The sequence below is a fragment of the Drosophila suzukii genome, chromosome 2L (assembly GCF_043229965.1).
Source record: "Drosophila suzukii chromosome 2L, CBGP_Dsuzu_IsoJpt1.0, whole genome shotgun sequence".
Lineage (NCBI taxonomy): Eukaryota > Metazoa > Arthropoda > Insecta > Diptera > Drosophilidae > Drosophila > Drosophila suzukii.
Window position 1 is genome coordinate 24,548,528 of NC_092080.1, and position 13,413 is coordinate 24,561,940.

The 13,413-nt window shown below is 42.1% G+C and overlaps 1 protein-coding gene and 1 pseudogene across 1 annotated transcript; one reads left to right on the plus strand and one right to left on the minus strand.

The window, feature by feature from the left end:
• Positions 1-271: 271 nt before the first annotated feature.
• LOC136117848 (uncharacterized) lies at positions 272-1,838 on the minus strand. The gene is made up of 5 exons (XM_070994286.1): positions 1,829-1,838; positions 1,695-1,742; positions 1,569-1,633; positions 380-1,491; positions 272-316 (listed from the first exon to the last, which is right to left on the minus strand). The coding sequence occupies exons 1-4, from the start codon at positions 1,836-1,838 to the stop codon at positions 589-591; spliced, it is 1,026 nt and encodes a 341-aa protein (XP_070850387.1). The 3' UTR covers positions 272-316; positions 380-588.
• Positions 1,839-11,236: 9,398 nt separating this feature from the next.
• On the plus strand, positions 11,237-13,235 carry LOC108018902 (serine protease inhibitor 28Dc-like; annotated as a pseudogene).
• The last annotated feature ends 178 nt before the right edge of the window (positions 13,236-13,413 follow it).

A 13,413-nucleotide genomic window follows, 5' to 3' on the forward strand; every position in this document is an offset into this window, starting at 1 on the left:
GGCGCAGTAGAAGCACTGGGCGGCGAATACAAGGCACTTTATGTATTCCGCCTGCGAAAATAAAAGAATAGTAAAGTAAAGAGTGGTATCTTTAAATGAAATTTAAATAAATATTGTCAACACTTTACCCTTCTCCTTAAGAATGTGGGGCCTGGCCATGGCAGCGAAGGAAGTAATGCCGGGAGATGGTGATCTAAAAGAACAAGAAAATATTTGTTTAACCACTATGCCCGTCTAGCGTACGCTTCTCTTACCTGCATCCGCAATCAGTCCGCTCGGGAGCCTCCAATGCCCTTTAGTCGTTCAAGGAGGGGATCTGAAATTAATATAAAAATTATAATTAAAGTTAAAAATCAAATCAAATTTTATGAATACTTACAGCAAGGCATTAAGCCCTTCACTGAGTTCCCGTGTCATGGGGGACATGGAAGACTCCCTCGAAGGCTGCTGCACCTCCCCGTTGTTGATGCCCGCCCAATGTCGCCGCAGGGTGGCATGTGGGCCATCCGGCAAGTAAGCCGTGACCCCGTCCCCTTCGCACTTAGCCCTATGCCCACTAGGGTTCTTCACCACTGAGCTGAAGGGGCACTAATAGGTGAGGGACGAGGCCAAGCAGTTGTGGCGCCTGGCTTTATACGAATGAAGGCATTTCTGCCAGCACATCCAGCACTGGTAAGGCACCGTCGTCCATTGCCTTCCATTGCCATCGAAGTGACTCTGCAGCTCCTTTGTGGGGAGCTGTGGCCACTGAGAGACTTCGATGGCATTGGGAGGCAACGAAAGACGGGGCGTTCCCAGTGCTGGATATGGGCGCCCTGGCCGCTCCCGAGGAGCGACAGGACGCCTACGCCCTGCTGATGGCCGCGGCGACAGAATTAGGGAGGCCAACGGGGGGATGGCAGCCTGGGCCTCCGGCTCCTCCTCCGGCTCCACCAACACCGCCTTCTCCAACACCTCCTCCTGCGGGTGTGGGTGTGGTGGAGTTTGTAGCGCCTGCGGTTGAGGTATTAGCGCCTGCGCTTGTGGTTGTAGCGCCTGCGCTTGTGGTTGTAGCGCCTGCGCTTGTGGTTGTAGCGCCTGATGTTGTGGTGGCGCCACGTATCCCTGCGCAGGATGCCACCCTTGCGCAGGGTACCACAGTGGCGGTGGTGCTCCAAATCCTTGTGCAGGATACGGATACCACTGTGGCTGTGGCGCCACATACGTCTGCGCAGGATACCACCATTGACCGGGTGGTGGCGGCGCCACATGTGCCTGCGGCGTAGGACTCCACCACTGCCCAGGTGCAGGTGGTGGTGGTGGTGGCATCTGCGTCGCCGCACTTGTGGCTGGTGGCGGCATTGGTGCACTGATTGGCCGCCGCCTTGATGGGGATGGCATCCAGGGGCTGGAACGGATCGTCGGCATAGACTGCCAGGCCAAGTGGTGTCGCTGTTGGGCGGCGCAGTAGAAGCACTGGGCGGCGAATACAAGGCACTTTATGTATTCCGCCTGCGAAAATAAAAGAATAGTAAAGTAAAGAGTGGTATCTTTAAATGAAATTTAAATAAATATTGTCAACACTTTACCCTTCTCCTTAAGAATGTGGGGCCTGGCCATGGCAGCGAAGGAGGTAATGCCGGGAGATGGTGATCTAAAAGAACAAGAAAATATTTATTTAACCACTATGCCCGTCTAGCGTACGCTTCTCTTACCTGCATCCGCAATCACTCCGGCGTGGCCGCTCGGGAGCCTCCAATGCCCTTTAGTCGTTTAAGGAGGGGATCTGAAATTAATATAAAAATTATAATTAAAGTTAAAAATCAAATCAAATTTTATGAATACTTACAGCAAGGCATTAAGCCCTTCACTGAGTTCCCGTGTCATGGGGGACATGGAAGACTCCCTCGAAGGCTGCTGCACCTCCCCGTTGTTGATGCCCGCCCTGTTGATGCATTATATTAATTGTAATTTGATATGTTGATGTTATGTCATTGTGTTATGTAAGAAAAATACTAAACTGTTATCGAAATCTCGCATGTATCACCGAATGAAAGACGGTCACTCTAGTCGGCAAAAAGAGACGCCACTTGCATAAAAAATTCTTGAAGTACACGAGTTGACGAGCGCAAAAGCTCAAATATATTGCAAAAGATCCAAAAATAAGTGATCAGCATATAACAGGTGTTTTCTTCAAACGAATCTTTCGACGACTACAACGACAGTGGCTTGTGTGGGCTAGAAGTCGGTCTTTCGAGCCCCATAATCCTTAATCGGTATAACCCTTACCAGGTAATTACCCCAACAAATGGTCTTTCGAGCCCCATAATCCTTAATCGGTATAACCCTTACCAGGTAATTACCCCAACAAATGGTCCTTCTTAGCCTCCTGAACGGCACATGGATTACGCGAAACTAGAGCGCAATTTCATCAGCCAAAATTTGCAAGTGTATGTATTACCGAGCGTGATCTCGGACATGCACAGAACAGTCTTCACACATACATTGACGACGACTAGTGTGTGTGTACCTGTAAAATTTGGAACTGGACAAACACAACCTCAAAAAGATGCCTAAGACACGTCTCAAGAAGCAGAAGAATGACAATACGCCCAGGGAAATAGAGGACACGCCGCGACCAGGCACCTCTGCGGCGAATCTACTGGAGATTTCAATGGCAACGGTTATGCGAGGGGCAGCATCAACGCAGAAAGTTCCAGAAAGGTGGGACGAAGAAGCACAGTCTAACCGGAGCCACCAATCTCAACGATCCGTTAAAGCCCAAAAACTTCAACTTCAAATGGAGCATCTACAGAAGCAACAAGAGCTGAAAGCTAAACGGATGCAGCTAGAGTTCGAGGAGAAACAGTTGGAACTGGAGATGCAGATGCAAATGACAGAAATTGAAGAAGACAACAGAAGCCAAGACGACCAAGATGACAACATCGGCGATGAGTACAACAACGGCACCAGGACACGTGAGTGGGTTAAGTCTTCTCAACGAAAGCAAACAGATCAGCCTGATGACATCAATTCAAATGCCATTGTTAGTTTTATGGCTAGGCAAACAATTAAACAGGAACTTCCCTTATTCAGTGGTGACCCTTTAGAATGGCCAATTTTTATTGCCGAGTATGAGAACAGATCTCAAGTGTGTAAATTCACCGACTACGAAAACATCAATCGCTTGCGAAAAGCACTGACAGGTCGAGCCAAAGAATGTGTACAGTCACTTCTATTAGTGCCACAAAATGTAAATGAGATAATTGACATATTAAGAAATCGATTCGGAGACTGTAGTCATGTCGTGAAAATGATGATAGATAAAATTCGAGCTTTTCCTGTAATCAAAGAGGATAAATATGACAGACTCATCACTTTTTATGATATGATTACAAATCTCATTTAAACTTTACTGTCCTTCAATGATATTGATCAGATTCGTAACAATTTGCTGTTTGAGGAAATTCTAGAAAAAATTCAGGTTTCTCAAAGAATCTCATTCATAAAACATTTTCAAAAAATAAAGTCTGACGATCCGAAGATTATACTATTTCACGAATGGTTAGGTCAAACCATAAAAGCAGCGACATTGCTCGGATTCGGTCAGAATAAATCAAAAGAAACAACACTAACAGTCTCAAGTCCAGTCAAGACATTTGAAAAATCCAAATACTATTGTAACTATTGTAAGTCTACTGATCATCACATAACAGATTGTCCAAAATTTAAATCCTTGAGTGTCGACAAGCGTTGGGAATTCACATCTCACAATAAGTTATGTATATCTTGTCTGGGTAGAAATCACATTATGAAAGACTGCAAACGCAAAAAGACTTGTAGGGCAGAAAATTGTAAGTTTAACCACAATTTTTTGTTGCATAAAGACAAAGACAACACAGCAAGCGCTTCCCTTGATATGCCTAGTAATAATGACCAAAACAAGACAATTCCCGACATGAACTGCAACATTAATTTCGGTTGTAACAAAGTATTACTAAAGGTCATTCCAGTCGCACTAATAGGTCCACAAAAAGCAATCGAGACATACGCTTTACTTGACGAAGCCTCGACAATTTCATTGATCGATGAACAACTAGCGACTGACCTACAACTAGAAGGACCGACTAGTCCTTTAAAGATGCAGTGGACAAATAACGAGGTATATGAACAAGCGAACTCAAAGGTAGTTAGTGTGGGTATCCGAGGTAAGGAACAGACTTCCAAAGTATTTACTCTTCGAAAAGTTAAGACCGTATCATGCTTAAATCTACCCCTTCAAACCCTGTCAATAAGCGACATGTCTGAGACCTACGAGTTTTTGAAAGACTTTTCCTTTTGTTCCTACCAAAACGCGCATCCAAAGATTTTGATTGGTCAAGACAATTGGTCAATCATAGTATCTCGGAAATTGAAATATCAATCATTTCAAGGACCTGTCGCTAGCAAAACGGCGCTGGGTTGGGTTGTACATGGAACAGTGGGAATGATTAGAGAAATTCCAGATAGAAATTATTCATGCCATGTATTTAATTGCGTAGGTTACGACAACCCTAACGATGACCTGGACATTCTACACAATCTGGTTAAATCCTATTGGTCCATTGAGAATGAGTTATTAACACCTCATGACTTTCCGACATCACTTGACGACAGAAGATGTTTGGAAATTGTTGACAAAACCCTCAAACGAATCGATGACAGATTTCAATGTGGTCTATTTTGGAAAAGTGACGACATTAAACTACCTGAAAGTTACAAAAATGCATACTCTAGATTGTTGTTATGCGAAAGAAAAATGGACAAAAACCCGGAGTACGGGAAAAAATATAAACAAACCTTTGACTCCTACATACAAAATGGGTATATGAGGAAATTGACTTCTGCTGAGAAAACTAATATCACTCCCTTGACCTACTATTTGCCACACTTTGGAGTTCTAAATAGCAACAAGCCAGACAAACTTAGAATAGTTTTCGACGCAGCCTCCAAAAGCCATGGTTATTGTCTTAATGATTTCCTTTTGCCAGGTCCAGATCTATATAGCCAATTGTCAACAGTTCTAATGAATTTTCGAGAACACAAAATTGCATTTGTCGGAGATATCAAAGAGATGTTTCTCCAAATAAAAGTACAGGAGTCAGACCGTTGCGCACAAAGAATCCTATGGCGAGGCGACAACCGACAATCCGAACCGGACGTGTACGAAATACAAGTTATATTTTTTGGCGCTAAATGTAGCCCAAGTATCGCCCAACAGGTCAGAAACAGAAACGCCTTAGATTTTCAAAATGACTATGACCAAGCCTGTAAGGACATAATAACAAAACATTACATGGATGACTATTTGGGTGGAGCTCCAGACATTAGTACAGCCGTAAAATTAATTAAGGACGTAACATATGTACACAAGGCAGGTGGATTCGACATGCGAAATTGGATATCTAATTCTCCAGAAGTTTTAAATCAGATAACAGACAACACTCCATCGAAACAAGTCACAGAATAGAATTTAACCGAAGAGAGAGTTCTAGGTTTAATTTGGGATCACAAAAAAGACATATTCACATACAATTTAAAGTTTTCTAAGTCCCATTTTGAACTTCTTAACAATCTCAGACGACCAACTAAGCGAGAAATATTAAAAATAACTATGTCCATTTTTGATCCCTTAGGGTTTCTTTCAAACCTTTTGATATCAAATAAAATCCTTCTACAAGCCATTTGGGATAGCGGAATCCATTGGGACGACTACATTACAGACGATCAATTTCAAATATGGAAGGCATTGTGTAACAGCTTAAATAAAATAAACGATTTTTACATTCCAAGGCAGTTGACTACACTTAGCATAAGTCATTGTAATGTTCAGTTACATATATTTTGCGACGCATCAAAATACGCATACGCATCTTGCGCGTACCTACGCTTCCAGTGTAACAGCCAAATAGAAACCACCCTGATTTCAGCTAAGTCGCGAGTAGCGCCACTTAAACCAATGTCAATTCCTAGACTAGAGCTTCAAGGAACCTTACTAGGAGCTAGGCTAAGCAAAGCTATTAAAGAAACGCTCAATCTCAGAATAGACTCAACTTTCATGTGGACAGATTCCGAGATAGTCTTATACTGGCTGAAAACGAGCAGCAAAAGGTTCAAGACTTTTGTGGCTCAGCGCTTGGGAGAGATACAAGAATTGACAAATTCAAGTGAATGGCGACATGTACCCTCAAAACTGAACCCCGCTGATAAAGCAACAAAGATCTCATCCTTTGACTTCTCATCAAATGAGTTATGGCTGACAGGACCGCCATTCCTTAGAAAAAATCAAGATCAGTGGCCATTAGGTAAAATCCCTCTAAGACCAGACAGTTCTGATGCTAGCGATAAAGAGTTCGTAAATCTCACTACCATTCAAAAGCAGTCATTTATATTACCGGACGTCTCAAGGTTCTCCAATTGGATGAGATTCTTAAGAACAACAGCCTGGGTTTTGAGATACTTGACAAAGCTAAGACCAAATTTGAGAATATCTATCAATAATGAGCTAACAGCCACAGAACTTTTCAAAGCGGAAAAATTAATCTTTCTTAGCATACAACAAGACAGTTATTATCAGGAAATTGGAAAACTTAAATGTAATGAACCTGTATCAACTTCAAGCAGTCTGCATAGTCTACCCCTATTTTTCTCTATCGATAATCTGTTAAGACTCAGAGGCAGACTAAATAATTTAAGTGAAGAGGAGATGAGTATCGACTCTAAAAATCCGATTATCTTAAGCAGAGATCATCCAATCACTAAATTACTCGTTCAGTACTATCACGTCGAAAATTGTCATATGGGAACCGAAACTGTAATTGCCAACATCCGCCAAAGGTTTTGGATTACAAAATGTAGAAGTACAGTAAAGAACATCATTCGAAATTGTCAGCAATGTAAAAACAAAAAAGCCAGGCCGCAACCACCTCTAATGGGTCAGCTTCCAAGTTGCCGTATAAAGCCAACCGAAAGAGCCTTTTTGAAAGTAGGTATTGATTATTTTGGGCCTATAGAAGTTACACAAAATAGAAGCCATGTAAAGCGTTACGGTGTTATTTTCACATGCATGACAACACGAGCAGTTCATCTTGAGATTGCTGAAGACCTATCCTGCAATGCGTTTATGCATGTATTTAGACAATTTGGTTGTAGGCGAGGATTTCCGACAGAATTATATTCAGACAACGGAACCAATTTCAGACGCGCTGACAAGGACATAAAAGAAATCATAGAACAGTGGCCAAATGACAAGTTTACTCAGTTTTTAACCACGAAAGGTTGCACTTGGTACTTTAACCCGCCATTGTCCCCTCACATGGGAGGAGCTTGGGAGAGGCTCATACAGTCAGTCAAGAAATATTTAGGAGTTCTACTAAAAGAGAGATATCCTAGAGAGTACACTTTGAAAACTTTGTTTTGTGAGATCGAGTTTGTGATTAACAGTAGACCACTTTTGATTGTTCCTTCAGACTCCATGTCGGAACCATTAACGCCAAATGACTTGTTAATTGGTTCTAATTATCGCGAATCCTTTTACACTAACACCAATGATAATGATTTGAGACTGTTAAATATGTGGAAATCGTCACAAAGACTTGCAGACATTTTTTGGTTGAAATGGAAAAAAGAATATAGACAATTTTTACTATGTAGTCGTAAATGGACAAAAGACAGTAATGTTTTAAAAGAAGGTGATGTAGTTTTGATAATGGAATCCGACCTTCCTAGAAATGTTTGGCCAAAAGGCATAATTGTCAAAACGTATCCATCAAATGATGGGCGTGTAAGAATTGTTGATGTAAAAATTAAAGACCATATTTATAAGAGACCTGCTGTAAAAATAATTAAACTAGATGTAAGAACAGATACATTGTAAACTCTAAGTATTGCCGTCGTCTATACTTAATTTTCCACGACTCCAATACTTGGGAGGAGGATGTTGATGCATTATATTAATTTGAATTTGATATGTTGATGTTATGTCATTGTGTTATGTAAGAAAAATACTAAACTGTTATCGAAATCTCGCATGTATCACCGAATGAAAGACGGTCACTCTAGTCGGCAAAAAGAGACGCCACTTGCATAAAAAATTCTTGAAGTACACGAGTTGACGAGCGCAAAAGCTCAAATATATTGCAAAAGATTCAAAAATAAGTGATCAGCATATAACAGGTGTTTTCTTCAAACGAATCTTTCGACGACTACAACGACAGTGGCTTGTGTGGGCTAGAAGTCGGTCTTTCGAGCCCCATAATCCTTAATCGGTATAACCCTTACCAGGTAATTACCCCAACACGCCCAATGTCGCCGCAGGGTGGCATGTGGGCCATCCGGCAAGTAAGCCGTGACCCCGTCCCCTTCGCACTTAGCCCTATGCCCACTAGGGTTCTTCACCACTGAGCTGAAGGGGCACGAATAGGTGAGGGACGAGGCCAAACAGTTGTGGCGCCTGGCTTTATACGAATGAAGGCATTTCTGCCAGCACATCCAGCACTGGTAAGGCACCGTCGTCCATTGCCTTCCATTGCCATCGAAGTGACTCTGCAGCTCCTTTGTGGGGAGCTGTGGCCACTGAGAGACTTCGATGGCATTGGGAGGCAACGAAAGACGGGGCGTTCCCAGTGCTGGATATGGGTGCCCTGGCCGCTCCTGAGGAGTGACAGGACGCCTACGCCCTGCTGATGGCCGCGGCGGCACACTTAAGGGGGCCAACGGGGTAGCAGCCTGGGCCTCCTCCTACGGCTCCACCAACACCAACACCGCCTCCTCCAACACCACCTCCTCCTGCGGCTCAGCCTGCAGGTGTGGTGTTGGCGCCTGTTTTGGCGGTGGATGCCACCCCTGCGCAGGGTACCACAGTGGCGGTGGCGCCGCAAATCCTTGTGCAGGATACCACCCCTGCGCAGGATGCCACTGTGGCTGTGGCGCCACATATGCCTGCGCCGCCGGTGCAGGATTCCACCAGTGCGCAGGATACTGCTGCTGCTGGTAGGGCGGTGGCAGCTGTTGTGGCGGTGGCGGAATCTGCGGCGCACGCATGGCGTGCGCCACGGCCGCCAGACCCAGCAGCCTGTACCGCTGCCTGGATTGCTAAATTTGGGATAAAAATAATACAATATTGGCATAAGGAATCTACACTGGTCGGCAAAGGTATAAGTGAAAAAAAATTTTTTTTCAAATAACATTTTGCTTAACCTCAAAAAAATCATACAAAATATAAGCAAAATTATTTTTGAAAAATTATTTTTTTTACTTATACCTTTGCCGACCAGTGTAGATTCCTTATGGCCGGGTCGCAAACGTATATTCATACGCGTTTGTGCAAAAAAAAAAATAATTTAAACGTTTGCCTAATGTTTTTTTTTGCTATTTGATAGCATTTTTTAAGCTCTTTGTTTAGTGTAAATGCAAACTAAGCAAATACTTAGTAAACACTAAGCAAAGAGCTACAAAAATGCTATCAAATGGCAAAAAAAACATTAGGCAAACGTTTATATTATTTTTATAATACTTATAAAAAACACAAACACAAAACAACACTTCGTACTTACCTTCGTTTAATTCCGTTCTCCATTTATTTTATTTTAGTTGGGCTCCACTTTGACTTGTCACAAGATTGTTAGCAAAGTTTAAAAAAAAAAACAAGGAAGAACGCTAAAGTCGAGTACCTCGACTATCAGATACCCGTTACTCAGCTAAATAGAGATATGCAAGTAGCAAAGCGAGATTAAAATACGCCACCTACCGGCGGTATACAGATTTAAGCGTTATGGGCGTTAGAGTGGGCGTGGCAAATTTTTGGACCAATCAATAGGTATTGACGAGGCCAATACATTTCAGTCAAATTTTTTTATCTAGCAGGTCCTCCTCCGCCACCACCTGGTAAATATTCCGCAGTAAATATTCCATCCTCCCGAACTCCTGTGTATAGTGTGCGAGCGCCGTGTGGTTGGAGCCTAGGGCGATATTGGATTTAGTTGCCATTTCGCCCAGGACACGCATATAGGTACCTTTGCGGAATTTCAGATGAGCATACCGTCAGCCACCCCCAACCGAACAAGGCGCCCGCACAAGTGCCTGTGGTCGTATAAGGAAGGCACACCTTTTTGTAGGAGCCACTGGATGGCGTCTTGATTTGCCGCGTTCCCATCGTTTACGGCTCCCACCAGGTGGTACTGCAGCCCGTTCTTCTTTGCGAAGTAATAAGCCTCCCTTACTCCGTCCTTTATTACCATCTTTCCCAACTTACCGATCGCTGGAGACATCTATGAAAAAATAGAAATCATAAATAAAAATAATAAATAAGAAAATATAATATATATAATATATAATAAATAAAAATAATAAATATTTAATAATAAAATAATAATATATATATATCATAAATACATATATAAATAAAAATAGTAAATAATAAATAATGAAATATAATAAAAATATATAAATAAAAATAATAAATAATGAAATAATAATATATAAAATAATAAATAAATAACAAAACATTTTACCTTTTACAAAAAATACTGCCTTTTTCAAATTGCTTTACATTTGGCAGTAAGTTTCACTGCACTGCCATGGTGCCGATATATCTACGATATACGATATCGATGGCATTTCTAACAGCGCGCGGCGGCAAAGGCAAAAGCAAAGATCGAAAAAAACATAAACAGAAATTTAAACTTTCCATTTGGATGTGGACGAAGCGCATAAATTGCCCTTCGAGGGTGGCAATGGCCACCACCATGGCCTTCCAGCTTTCAAAACGCCAGGCGGATATTTTTTAAAGGTGGAATTCGTCAAACACCAAAAAGAACGGGCGCGGGTTTTTCAAAAGCGTTGTGAATTGGCTGGTCATGAAAAGGGAGTCCTTCTTAAGGCCTCCCTTGTGACCAGCAACGTACGCGATTCCCGCCTCCATGGTGACATTAGCGTTTTAAAATAAATTCAGTTTCCTAAGATCCAAAAACAGCGTTGCCATACATTTTTTTCGCCCCGGCTCATTTATTCCCGGTTGCAACCAGGAAGTAAAAAACAAAAACAAGAACAATAACAAAAGCATACATTCGTTTGTTACTGTTTTGCTTGCGCTTGCGCTTATTTATTTGTGCAAGCAACTCAACTACCCCCGTTTTATATAAAAGATCCTGCAATTAAATGTTTAAGCATTGAAAATTAAAATCAATCCAGATTTAAAATCATTTTATTATAAGGATTAATGAATAGTGACATGTTGACCAAATAGATCTTCTTGAAAAAGGCTATGGGCTTATTTGGTGAAAGCTCCTTTTAATGAAGACCATTATTATAAATTGAACCATAATACACTATAACCATTGGAAAAAATTAACACTCTCGTGTTTGTGTTTGCCGATTTGTTTTGTTATAAATTTTATTTATTAATTTCGCCCCGATAAGCCGCACAGCTAAGTGGAGATCAGGTTGGGGATGGGCGCTGGGAAATGCCAGACGATTAGCGAGCGCCTTGAGGTATTACACGGAGCAAACTCTCAAGGCTTTCCGCCTTTTTTCAAAGTCTCCTTTCTTTTAAAGATCGTTTGACATTCAGGGATCTAGCAACTAGTGAAGAGATTTGAAATAGTTTTATTATTCTATTGAAGAGACTAGTCGTTAGCCTTTGAAGAGTTTTTTTTTAAATGCTTTTTCCCTTTTTGTAGGAATAGAAGTTGACTAACGAATATATGTAATTTCACATTTGTTTATGACACTTTTAAAAGCAAGCTTTCATTGAGAAATATATACGTACTTTGTTTACAATTTAACGGGGAACAGTCATTATTTACATTTTGTAAAAATTTCCCAGTGTGATCGTTGGTGTGAGAAATATTGATGGTAAAGAGAGAACATAAATGGGTATAAAAGGTTAATAAGGTAAATGCGAAGCAAACTTACCGGAACCGTAATGAAATGGCAGATTTTCAGCTAAGATAAGGCAATCAACAATATCAACAATCCTGAAATTGGCACTTAGCTATCTTATCTCGCTAAGCAACTTCAATTTAAGAAAACTAAAATATTTTAGTAATAAAACTCACTGATAAGAGCGTAACAAGGTTTTGTTTTAACGATGTAAAATAAATCTCTTTTAAACAATTGAAGTTACTTTTATTATCTGCAAAACTATTATCATTGACTAGCCATTCGCTCAGTTTTTAATTATTCCATTTACAGGCGGGTTATCGCAATGGTCTACGGTTCGGATCTGGAGGTTCAGGATTTCGAGGGCAGTCCGGCAACAGCGCGCTACAACATCAACTCCTGGGTGGCACGGAACACGAAGAACCGCATCGAGAACATCATCTCCAGCGATATTCCGCAGAGCACCAGGATGATTCTGGCCAACGCGCTGTACTTTAAGGCCTTCTGGGAGACGGACTTTATCGAATCGGCCACCCGGCCAGATAACTTCTATCCGAACGGCGAGGGAACTGAGCCAGTGGTGAGGGTCCAGATGATGGCCACGGGAGGATCGTATCCCTACCACGAGGATCACGAGCTTGGCTGCAAGATCATTGGGTTGCCCTACCGGGGAAACCTGAGCACCATGTATATCATCCAGCCCTTTAAGTCGTCGGTGGTCGAACTTATGACACTACAGAAGCGTTTGACACCGGAGAAGGTGGAGGATTTGATCAGCAGGATGTACAGACGGCAGGCACTGGTGGCGTTCCCGAAGATGCACCTCACCGAGTCGGTGAATCTGAAGACAGTCATGCAGAAAATGGGTCTGGGCGGCATCTTCAGCACCGTGCAGAATGATCTCTCCCTGATCGCCACAAACGAGGTCTCCAGGACGAGTTCGCTGGGCGGAAATAGCCTGCAGAACCTGGAGGCCCAGCGAAGAGCCGGAGCGGGAGGGGCTCAATCCGATTTGGTTGTGGACGACATCGTCCACAAAGTCGACTTCACCGTTAACGAGCAGGGAACGGAGGCGGCGGCGTCTACAGTCACGTACCTCAAGAAATCCGGACCAGATGTCCTCTTCCGTGGAGACACTCCATTCATGGTGCTAGTGCGCCACGATCCCACCAAACTGGTACTGTTCTAAATGAGCCACCAGCAGCCGTTTAATCCCAGGGATCTTATATTATTAAGCGTTAGTTCCTAAGATAGTTGACTTTTTAGTTAGGAAGCCAAGAAATCATTTTAAATTATACGAAATAATAAATTAAACAATAATATGTATAGTAAAACTAGCCATGGTATATTTTATTATTGGATGCACTGACCTTGCAAAAGTGGATCATACACTTAACTGGTTTTGGAATTTATCGCATGTATTTAATCTTTCAATTCTTGTTTACTTAATTTGATTAGGCTCGCATTAATTACTAATCTAATTGTGTCACTTACAATACTAACTTTATATCAGGC